Source organism: Nematolebias whitei, chromosome 12 (assembly GCF_014905685.2).
Source record: "Nematolebias whitei isolate Nwh7 chromosome 12, NemWhi1, whole genome shotgun sequence".
Taxonomy (NCBI): Eukaryota; Metazoa; Chordata; class Actinopteri; order Cyprinodontiformes; family Rivulidae; genus Nematolebias; species Nematolebias whitei.
Window position 1 is genome coordinate 8,197,350 of NC_056509.1, and position 12,555 is coordinate 8,209,904.

General features: G+C 41.9%; 1 protein-coding gene across 2 annotated transcripts in view; it reads right to left on the bottom strand.

Annotated features, from left to right (window-relative positions):
- The window catches only part of cdc42bpab (CDC42 binding protein kinase alpha (DMPK-like) b), a 114,021-nt gene that overhangs the window by 89,172 nt on the left and 12,294 nt on the right, over nt 1-12,555 (bottom strand). For both annotated transcript variants that reach the window (XM_037685707.1, XM_037685706.1), the window contains exons 2-4: nt 11,056-11,139; nt 9,356-9,451; nt 7,314-7,462 (exon numbers count right to left, since the gene is read on the bottom strand). In XM_037685707.1, the coding sequence (XP_037541635.1) occupies nt 7,314-7,462; nt 9,356-9,451; nt 11,056-11,139 (329 nt within the window). The remainder of the gene's footprint in view (nt 1-7,313; nt 7,463-9,355; nt 9,452-11,055; nt 11,140-12,555) is intronic.

Genomic DNA, 12,555 nt, shown 5'->3' on the forward strand with positions numbered 1-12,555 from the left:
TTAACCCACTGCTGAACCCTGGTTGACCCACTGCTGAACCCTGGTTGACCCCTGCAGACTGGTGCTGTTAAAACTGACTGTTTCCTCATGGTAGCTCCATTTGAGATAAGAACTGTAAAGTTGTTTAAAAAAAAAAAGCACCAGTGGAGTAATTACAGTACAGAGCTATCACGGTTCAGTCTGATTATTAGAAAGCAGTGCGCCTGAAAGGCTCTGTTGATTGGGTGTCTGTGGTTCCAGAGGTGGAGCGGTCACCTTCTAATTGGAAAGTCTGTGGTTTGACCTCTGAAGTCTCTGGTCCACATGCTGAAGTGTACTTTGGAATCAAATGAAACCCTAAATGGACCCTGGTGAGTAAACGATGGTGTGTGCAAAAAAGAGAAATGCTCTAAATTTATAAAAACTTGCAGAAACAATCAGAGCCTTGAATAACAACTACAGCATTATCATTATACTGCCAAATATGCTCATATTATTTAAGTTTAACACATAATTGCCCTATAAAAAGGAAATGTGGCAGACAAGCAGATAAAAACCATTACTAAGATAAACACACGCGCGCGCGCACACACACACCATCAGACGAGGCTCGCCAGCAGAACACACCCTCCACAAGGGACCTGCCAGGCTGTCTCCACCCTCCCTAAAGCAAGCACAAAAATCTCCCACGAGAGCATGTGTAAGTGAGAGCAAATGAGGGGTTGGGGGGATTGGAATGGGCGTGGGGGGCAGCACCACACCCCCACCCACATACCTCCCAAACCCATCATTACTGTCCCAAAGCATCCACAGGGGGACCAAAAGAGGAACGATGCTGTCCCTTCCTCCACGTCCATTTTTCTTTCCATCCACTTCTGTCGTTGCTGCCACCACCCTCCCAGCCCACAGCCCCCCCCCAGGGAACAACATACAATTAGTGGCTCCTCACACTCGTCTTTTTCTCCCCCTCTTTCTCTTTACAAACATGTATATTTCTATATCTCTGGCTGTGTTGTTGTGAGCCGGTGTGTGTGTTGACATCTGACTCTGGAGGTTTTTACACAGACACACCCTAAAGACCAAGCAGCAGAGCTTTAGCTTAGCCTCCTTCTGACCCTCCCTTCTTTTCCAATCATTTCACATCTTTTCCTCTTTGTCTATCCATCATTCTCACACTCTTTCTCTCTCTGTGATGGGCCCCTGGCGGAAGAAAAACTGTAATTATGTTAACAGGCCCATGTGACTACTTCCTGTCTAGAGGAGGCTCACATCCTGCTCCCAGGGGCATCTTCAGTAAACTGAAACATTCTTTTGGTGTCGATGTCAGCAGAGACAGGTTTCCCATGCTGCGCCCTGTCAACAATGTGCTTTAAGGTATTTTGTTTGTCAAGAGAGAAGAATGTCCACCTGGAGACGCAACAGAAACTTCAATGATGAGCAAACATATGCTGTAGAGTCAGAGGTATGCGTACTAGAAGCTGATCCTATAGTTCTTGCTGTTGGTCTGAAGTACTGCACATCAATTCTGAGTACACACAAAACCTTCTATATACTGCACATTTAAGATACTTTTGATATCTTAAATTTAAATCTTAAATTTGTGATATGACTTATCTGTGCTGCTATCCATGCTGCTGATTATCTCATGCTGCTGATTATCTCATGCTGCTGTATTCATTCATGCCCATCTGCTCACAACAAACTCATGTTCAGGCTGCTGTTTAATATACTGTATTATTTTACATTATTAGTAAGCGTAAGCGTATATTGTAGATCTTTTAGCATACAGTTTGGTGTTTGTGTACCGTATATCTTAGTGTATATCTTCGTTCCTTATATACCGTATTTTCCGCTGTACACGTCACACCGCCTTCAATGTCGCATCAGTCCAAATATATCTAATGAAGTGGAAAAATCCATGAATACGTCACTTCTCCGTATAAGTCACATCTATTATGCGTCACCGCTGACAACCCGAAAATGTGGGCTGGTGTTGTGCCAAAAATCGATTGATTGCCAAATGGCGGCCACTAGGAATGTGCGATATAAACGGTATACAGTAGAAACGATAGAAATTTAGCCTACGATAAAGATCTGTCTTCTACCAGCTAACCGCAGTAATGCTGTGTCTGATGTAAAATCAGAGTTGTCAGTTTAATTGTTTTTTTTTTTTAGTTGAAAAATGTGCGCAAGTGGCGTTAAAGTCTTTTCTTCGAGAGCTAAGTAGCGAAGCTACAAGCTAACTACGTCCGGCTTGCCGTAGTGTTGCCGTATTCTGACACATGCGCAAAACGCTGTGTTCCGTCAAAAGTTGTTGTTTTTTTTGTTTTTTTTCCATCGAAAGTTAAAGTAAGTGTTGGTCAGCTTTAGAGAAAGCTGCTCTCTGATCTGTGATAAGAACGCTGTATTGTGTGATTTTACTGCGAGACCCTCTGGTCAAAGCCACAGACTCATTTTGTGTCAGCTCTCCTTAAAGCGGAAGGAGTCGCCCACTAGAGGTTTGGAGGGTGAAGTGTTTCAGTGTAAAATGCTGCTCTGTTGCTGTTCATTTCTTAAGACTGGAAACTGTTAAGAGTTAACAACATATTATTTTGTTTAAAACATGCGGCTAAACCTACATTTGATATATTTTCACTGTTTTGCACTACAAGCAAGAAGCCTAATACTTGATTTGTTTATTATTTAAAAACTCTCTGGACCTAGTAGTGGAATTTTCTTAATTCAAAATATATGAATGCAAAAGAACATCCTATGCTTTTAAAAAAATTCCTATTAAGTTTTATACCCAAAACATAACGCGATATATATCGTTATCGCCACCCTTCACAATACATATCGTGATTTGAATTTTATGCCATATCGTACATTCCTAGCAGCTACAGGAGCATGCACGGGAGGTGTTTAACAATAATTTAACATGATTAACACTTAAAAACAATTATTTGTTTGCTCAAAATTATAATAAAGGTGTGTTTCAGGCTAATTTTTGCTTAATAAATGCACTTTGACGGTCAAATCAGCTGCATTTCAAAACCCGGTCCACGGAAGCGGGAGCGCGCAGAGGGACAAGTCGCTGTGCATTTCTTCTAAATTTAACAAGATAACCATCTAAAAACAATTATTTGTTTGTTCGACATTATAGTAAAGGTGTGTCTCAGTTAGGGGTTGAACGACTACATAATTTTTAAACTCGACATTAACATAATAAAACTCGAGTAGAACTCGAGTTGTTGATGACGCCATAGGATCTGCAGATGAAAAAATAAATAAATAAATAAAACCGCAAAAAACGTAATTTATTGGAACAAACCAGTTCTGCTTGTTCCACTTTGGAGTAAGCTGTTGGTGGGAAAATCAGTTTTGTTGTGCGTTTCCTTGACTGATGAAGCCTTCTGGATCGAAGGGGAAACGTTTCAACACACACACAAAAAAAAAGAAACAGTCCAGATGACCTGAATGAAAAATGTTGGATTGTATACCTGGATTATTGAGCATGGACTTTGTTGTTTAGAGATTAATATTTTTTTCGTTTAGTTTGTGAAACAAGGTCAGAAGGAAGCTGGTTCTGGTTCGGTCAATTGGACCCGGTGTTACACCATATTCTGTGACCTGCAACAGTGCATGCAACACCGCCCCCTACAGTCACAATATACGGTGGTCACAGAATATGGTGCAACACCGGTTCACAACGAGCTCCAAACAGTCAGGAAGTTGATTCATTTTCTGTTTCCTTACGGTAGTTGAACCAGAAGATTCATCTTTAGTGAAATATTTCCAAACTACTGATGCATTTCTACCTGTTTGCCAAGACTGGGCCTGCTCCGTTCAGTCCATCTGCTGGGAGGAATCCATTTGGTAGCTTCTACTAGTTGCCCATTGCGGATCACGTGACACAATGACGTCACTGCGAATACTCAACGTGAAATTTAAAAACTCAATAGATGTCCTAGGAATCGACCTGTCGATTACTCGAGTAGTCTGTTAAAGCCCAAGTCTCAGTCGAACTTTTACTTAATAAATGCACTTCAATGGTCAAATTAGCTGCATTTCTCCGGGGTGGTGCAGCAAAATGAAGCTGATGACGGTTGCTCCAAGCAAGCTGGACGAAGGTAGAAGGCCGATTGTGTCAGTAACAGCCACTTTCACCTATTACAAGACACAATAGCATGTCATACTACTCGTACTACTCATCCTAAGGTAGTTTACAATATTTTCAGTCAGAATGAATGAAAATGGTCATATCTCAGCCAAAAATTGGTTTATAAATATGGGGAAAAAATCCATAAATATGTTGCTTTGGCATATAAGTCGCAGGGTATGCAAATTATGCAAAAACCTGTGAATTATAGGCTGAAAAATAAGGTACCGTTTCTTTTTATACTTTATATTTTTGCTATTTTTGGGTGCAACTGGGACCCTGAGTACATAATTTCGTTCCACCTCATGTCCCACATGTGATGTGAGTGACAGTAAACTTGAACCCTGACAGAACTTTGAGGACTTCAGTATCAAGCAAGTATACCGTATACGGCCCATTATACACCTGACAAACTATTATACAATGATCTATAGCAGGGACCCGGACAAGCATAGGCCTTGTTTTATCGTTGACCTTAATTTGTGACCTTGACCATAGAGCTGGGGTGATGGAAATTTTATGTGGCATGATGTGTAGTGGTGGTACAAAGTTGTACCAAGTTTTGTTAAATTGCCTTGAGCAGATAAAAGTTATGGTCTGGTCAGGCAAATACTTGGTTTAAACTTTGACCTTGATTTGTGGACTTGACCTTGGAGAAGGGGTGTAGAAAAGTGTTTGAGACGCTCCGTCTAGTGATGATGCATATGTATTTGAAACTTTGATAAGTTAGAGAATATTTACGTAAGGACGGAGACTATACCATAAAATGTTCGCCTTTCAACAGATGTATAAAAAGTGAAGCAGCAGCAGGAAGGCTGCACCACTTTGAGCTGAAAGAGTTTTCCCTTAAATTTATATCACTTGTTGCATTTCAGGGAAAATGTACAAATATCTTTAAGGTAGATTGTAAACCCTTCACTCTAAAGCTAGACTCAAACTGCAAGAAGGGAAGAAATCTGCTCTTGTTGACATAGTTGCAAGACAAAGACGGTGTCTTTGAACAAACTAGTGTGCCTCATTTGCTCTTAGAGCACAGTCTGTCAGAACTAGTGCATGTCTCTTTTCAAGAACTTTGCAAATGCTAAAGGATGCGTACCGTCTCATCTGTAAAATAAAAATGTCTGGTAGCAGCAAGGGAAGCAACAATCTGTGCAGGGGCCGAAGAGTGGAGTCCCCAGTTGGACGAACTTGGTTCTGGAACTATCAGGAAGGGGGAGGAGCTTCCTTGGAGTTCTGTACTGCAGTTTTTCATGGAGTATAAAGTGTGGCTGCAGAAAGTAGCCACTCCACTAATCCAGCCTAACGCTGACCCGGTCTATCCTGCAGACCCCGTAAAGCAATATCCAGAACACAGATGGCCTTTGTAGGGTTTTAATGAGGTCTTCAGACATCTACTTCAAATGCTAATAAATAAAGTACACATGATCATTCTTGATTGGTCTATGATGCATTTGAGCATGCACAAAACTCTGATACTAATGGTGTTTTTTTGCTGCAGTGGCAGTGTACTGAGGTCCTGAGTGAAGAGTGTAGGTGCCAGTGTATTCATGACATGACTCAGGTACCAACAGTTTAAAGCTGAAGCGACCACACCGGCCTCATCCACGGGCTACAACCGGGATTCTGACATGGAAAAACAACCTAACGCAGATGTGACTTCTGTAGCCGAGTCCTGATGCAGTCCAAGAGAGCCGCAACAGGACTGAGCAAGACTCAAGACAGGACTGAGCAAGACTCAAGACAGGACATGTTTTATAGCAGCATCATGACTGAAATAGGTTGTCCAAATTTGCCACAAACCATCCGCATTTGAATATATTTTAGTTTTTTGGGAGTGTAGCGAGATCAGTTCAGTGTGAAGGAGCCATAAGTCTGACCAGGTATCTCATGGTGTCATCGCAACAGAAAACTAACCTGGTCAACGCATAAATCTGCTGTAAGGACAGCAGTTAACTGATAACTAACAAATCACAATAACATGGCAGGGTTAACTAATCACTAACTAACAACTAATCCAGCCTAAGGCCAGACCTGGGCCAGGTCTGCCTGCAATGCTCTAACATTCAGTGTGACAGCTCATCACCATCCAGACTGCTCAGGTTCTCTAAAAGCTACTGCATTAGACTATACAGTAGTTCCTCGATACTTCGCAGTTCGACGTTCACAGACTCACTCTTTCACGCGTTTTTAACAAAGATTGAACACGACACAGGATTGTCAACTTTAATATTACTCATGAGATTGGAACGGTACGGGATAAAAAGTTAACGGGAGCGGACGGGAGAGGGAACCAACCAATAAGACAAAAAATGAAACCAAGAAATAATTATACTTCGGACAGGTGCCACCATTTTGTAGTTTTCTTTCAATAAGCCTGCAGTGTAATGCAAGTCAATAGAACTACACATGACGGACCAGAAGCCAACAGTGTTTCCGGCCACTGCTTTCTGCTGAAATACAAAGAAAGGCAACGGAAGAAGCAAACACTAGCAGAGAAACTGAGGGGGTAAAAATAGTTTTACAACAGAAAGTCAGAAGTAACGATCTGTCTATTAAGCTCACAGAACTGGCAGGAAAGTCTCCAGTAATCCTGAAGCTGAACTCATCCTTCGAGTTGTAGTATCTTGACTGGTGAGCACCCATATAACATTTTGCAGTACTGTACAGTACATATACATATGTTGTTAACCATGTGTAGATTTAAGAGCTTGGAACATTGTTAAGAACATTGCAAGAGTGTGGGAAGGGGTTATAAAGCCTTAAAATATACATAAATAATAAAATAAATATAGCATTCCTACTTGGCGTTTTTTCACCTATCGTGGTGGTGTCTGGAACGCAACCCCAGCAATAATCGAGGGACTACTGTAGTGTTGAATAAACAAAGGTGGGTTTTAAAATATATGTATCAAACTGTGGAAAAGAGCAGAATACTGTAGTACTAGTCTGAGGTGTTGGACTAAATGATTATACTCATTTGTATACTTGGTTGAGCATTTTCAACAGTGATTAAAGATAAATATGCACACTCTCCACACTTCTTATTCAGCTTGTTTTAGTTGCTGTGCCTCTTACAGCTGTTATCTTGCTGCAGGACTAGTGTGAATACACCAAACACCCATCAACTTCTTGCCCCACAACCTATTACAGACATTCACTGGCTTAAACGCACATGCACATCGGCCTAAGGCCTCACCTGTGGACGTAGTGGAGCTGGTGAACGGAGTCAATGGCCAGGACCATCTCAGCCAGGTAGAACTTGGCCATCTCCTCCGGCAGCCGGTCCTCAAACTTACTGAGCAATGTCAGGAGGTCCCCACCCACATAGTAGTCCATGACCAGGTACTAGAGAAGAGACAGAACTTAAATCACTGGTGGTTAAAGGTGCAAAACCAACAAAAACAAAGAATTAATGTGCAAAAATAAACTGACTTGTTTAGGGGATTTTAATTTTTTATTTTATTACAATACCAACAAAACCAGAGCTAGCTGCTAAACAGTTTCACTTTTAATGGTTTGTCTAAAAATAAAAGAACAGACAGTGGTGTGTATTTCTGAAGCCTTGGGGAGTGCCGTGCATGTGTTGTGAGAATGTAGGAAATGGAATGACAAGCAGTTGAAATATTTGAACTCAGGGTCACATGGAGAGGACAACCTGCCAGGGTAAAGGATGAATGATCGCTTACAGCAGTCACTTAAACTGAGACAGTTTGGCTGACTAATTCTACATGCTTTTTATTATTAAGATTTATGAGACTTTCTTAGAACTCCAGACTTGGGCTGACCAAATTTCAACAATTGAAAATGCTGTAGTGCTCCGTGGTAAAGAACCAACGTGCTACTTTGTGTCTGGGAGTTTCCTTTAGCTATGTGAAGGTGGTACTGCGCTCGAAGACAACCCAAAGGGTAGCACAGCAGAAGTGGCACAGCTGCAAACAGAAAAAGACGACAGAGGACAGTTCCACAGACAGTAAGGGGCCCTGCATACTCCATCCAAAGCAACTAAATGGGCTCTCATTGTCACAGTGACCAAAATCATTTCATTTTGTTCTCAGAAGCTTTGCCCACCTCTTGTCGACATGAGGCCGTTTTCACAGGAATATGAACAAATTACTGTGCGATGGATCAAAATTTTGTGGGCTTGTTTTTGTTACAGCGGAAAAGCGCTCCGACTTTTATTTTTACAACTCTTCAGAATAGTCAAATGGCCAAAAACCTCTGGATGGAGACTGCGCAGACCGTGTATGGAAGAGAACTTCTGCTGAAAAGTGTGGCGCTCTCTTCATGACAGGTTTGTGGCCAAACGGCAGACGCAGGGACGGAGTGGAGACACTGGCAGGAAGAAACCTGCGCCGTGACATGCACTGAAATATGTGTGAAAACCAACGTCCAGCACCCACGTGACCGCGAGTCGACTGTTCATCTTCAGACAGAGTCTGCAGGGCCTTTAAAGCTGCACGACATATCAACACAACACTGTGCACATGAACAACAGCCACAGTGCACGACTCAAAGGGTCAACCAGGGACAATTCACTCCAAGTCATACTGCAACACTTTGCTGCATCACGGAAAAAGAAAAATCCAACCCAGCATCATTTGCTCTGTTTTCAAGGCTTCACTAATGGCAGCTATTGGACCCCAGTAAAAACAATGTGAAAATAGATGATTGCAAAAAAAAGAAAATAATGGAAACAGTAAATAACATGAGTATACAAGCAATGCAGGAGCCTTTTGTTGGAGCTGCACACAGGAAGAAACATGGTCAGTGTTTAGCAGCTCAACAGGAGACACCAGCTCCTGGATTAAGAAGGTAAGAGGTGTCATGCAGTTGGACAGCACCTCGCCCCACACCCATGAGGGAACATTTACTAACTCCTGTGCACCCTTTGACGTACAGTCCACTTCCTGTGCTGCTCAGAGAACAGTATGAAGGTCACTCCAGCTGAGCAGTCATCTCTATAGCCAAGAGATGTATTCTGGTCTTTGCACACATCAGATGTATAATGTTAACATTTCAGTACAATCTGTTTTAAGGAGATTATGTGTGTTACAGTAGGTGCAGTATTCTGCAGAACTATTCAATAATTATGTATTAACAAATAAACCTACTCATCTAATCTGGAGAAAAGGTCTTCTTTCTTTGTGCGACGGAAAACAAAACTGCTATGTGGTCCATTTGAACATGCGGCTGTCAGCTCTAAAATACAAACAAAAGTAGTTTATAAGAGATTGTTACCAGATTATTGTCGTCCTGGAACGCGTAGTGCAGGGTGGTGATCCACTGACAGTCCCCGTTGACCAAAACATCCCGCTCCTCCCGAAAACATGCAGTCTGTGAGAATAAACACAAATTCACCCTTGATGGAACTTTAAAGGTCAAACCCAAGAGTACACCTGGGGACTTCCTGTTGACATGGGGACCAAACTGATGTCACCACGGGTACAAACCATGACCTTCAAGGGTCAAGACTTCTCCGTATAAAAGTTGACATGACCGTGTTTACATTAAAGAGAAGGTTGTTTTATTGTAAGGAGTCTTTATATAGTGTCCCAATAAGAAAATCAGTTTGTGTGCGGAGGTGGAGGGGGGTGTATCAGACATGGGAAACTTTTTGTCCATCACGGAAGCATGTCTGTCACAAACGTGTCACCTCCCATCACACCAAGAACACCATCCCCACAGTGAAGCATGGTATGGTGGTGGCAGCATCATGATGTGGAACCCCCCCATCCCCACCCCATCTGCAGGGACTTGGAAACAGGTCTGAGCTGAAGGACAGCTGGATGGAGCAAGGTATGGGCACATCCTTGAGGGAAACCTGGTTTGATTTAAATATTTTTGCGCACAGGCAGTTTCATTCCAACTTTAAGGAGTTGAATGACCAACGGGCAAAAACTCCACTGATTAGATGTGCATAACAAATACTTGCCTGTTCCAAGTGGTAAATATGCTGCATACATTAAAAGATTAAACCCAAAAAATACATTTTGAATTCCAGGTGCTAAGGCAACAAAATAGAGAGAATGCCAAACATTTGAGTGTTTTTACATCCCACAGTAAAATAGTTATGGTAAATGGTAAATGGACTGTACTTATACAACACCTTTCTATCTTATTTCAAGACACTCAAAGCGCTTTACAACAATCTGTGTCCTCATTTATCCATTCATACAGCTCTATACTAGATCTCTACAAAGATAATTGAACAAATCATTCTAAAGAGACTAATCAGTGATTTATCACATTCATACACTGATGGGACACACATCAGAGGCAGTGAAGGGTTCAGTGTCTTGCCCAGGGACACTTCGGCATGTGACTGCTGGTGGATTCAAACCCCCAACTCTCGCATTGGAGGACGACTGCTCTAACCACTCAGCCACAGCCGCCCTTAGTTAAAAACAATAAAACCATCAACAATCAAACTGTGCTATAACAGCAAAAAAATTCACACTACGGCTGAAATTATAGATCTGATGGTCTGAAGGTTGATCTAATTGTTAGATTTCAAGTGTTTATGCCAACTTTGTCAAAAACTAGAACTCAAACATGCCCCGATAACGCTCGTGTTATAGTTCATCTGCTGAAACTGACGAAAACTGTGCCCAAGAAACAAAAGGCCACACTGACACGCAGAGAAAACCGTCTAATGTGAATCTTGTTGCTCTACAGTTTCTCTTGTACAGGAGTTTGCACCAAAATAGGAAAAAAGTTCTGCTTTGTGCCGTATGACCCGTAATGATCAAAGACTCAGGAGACCAACAGGAATGTCAAACTGTCAGGAAAAAATAGGAACATGCATCAACAACTAGCTCAGGCAGGAACATGTTTTTCAAGCTATCAACATTAGATTATAATGACAACAAATAAATGAGTTTTACTTTTCCTGCTACAAGTCCCTATTTAATAAAAATAAATCTTGAAGGGATACTGACCTCAGCTCGCTTGAGCATCTCCCACTTGTTGAGGATCTTCATAGCGAACACTTTGTCAGTGTTTCTCACTTTGACCACGGCAACCTGCAACAGGAACAGACCAAATCATGACGAAAACATCAAGCTCTTCAAAAAGGTTTCATATCTTAACGTTGAGGTAGTAGAAAGACAAAAAGCTGCCAAGGTGAAAATACAGACTACTGCGTTTAAACTCACCAACAAGTCATGCAGATGTTTGTGTATCGTTGACCAAGAATCAAGACACCATCAAGACGTTTGATCGCAACCATCAAATGACTGGCCCATATTTTATTGTTAAATTTCATGCATGTACATTGGTGACCAACATATGTTGACCTGGAAAAAGTAAAGTTAACAAGTCTAAAAAAGTTAAATCTGGTCCTCTGGACATTCAAAAAAACAAAACAAAGCAAATCAACAAAAAAATGTAGAAACGTTTCGTCTCTCATCCGAGAGACTTCCTCAGTCTGAGGTGCTGTATTCAGCTCAGTCTCTTAAATAGCACCTTCTCAGGGTGGATCAACCAGTTTTGCTGCTGACAACCAAAACCAGCTGATCACATGCTCAAGAAGGACCATCAGCCTAACAATGGATCATTAGCACACTGATGGCTGTGTACTATTCACAGAGGGCTGAGTGATACTAGCAATCACAGCATTGTAAGAGGGGGACAGTTGAACCCGGAGGCCTCCACCCCTGTTTAATGATGGACGGTTTCTTTTCACAAAGATGGCCTTCTTTACTCCTCTCTCAAACCATCGTTCCTCTCTGTCCAGGATGTGAACATCTTCATCCCTGAAAGAGTGACCGCTGGCCTGGAGATGAGAGTAGACCGCAGAGTCCTGGCCTGATGATGTTGATCTTCTGTGCTGGTCCATCCTTTTGGCCAGTGGCTGTTTTGTTTGTTAGTATGATTAACTCTGTCACTTACAATGTTTCCAAATATCTGGCGTCTGTACTCATCCCTTTAGTTGGCAGCTCAGAACACCACATACAGAACACCATGGACTTTGTGGATAAGGTGAGGGATGTCATCATGGAGACTGATGAAACAATGGTCTCTTTTGATGTCACATCACTCTTTACATGCATTCCTGTTGATGATGCAGTAGAGGTGGTCAGTTTAAAATTAAAATCAGACACCACTCTGAGCAGCAGGACCACGCTTTCCACAGAACAACTGTGTCAACTCTTGAAACTGTGCCTGCAGTCAACCTACTTCACATATGGGGAGCAATATTATAGGCAGAAACATGGGTGTGCTATGGGGTCTCCAGTTTCTCCTATTGTTGCCAACCTGTACATGGAGGAGGTAGAAAAGAGAGCCTTGACGTCCTTTTCAGGGACACCACCAAGTCTTTGGTTCAGGTATTTTGACGACACCTGGGTTAAAATTAAATCTCAGGAAGTCCAACATTTTACTGACCACATCAACTCTGTGGATAAATACATCAAGTTCACACGAGAAGATGTAAAAAA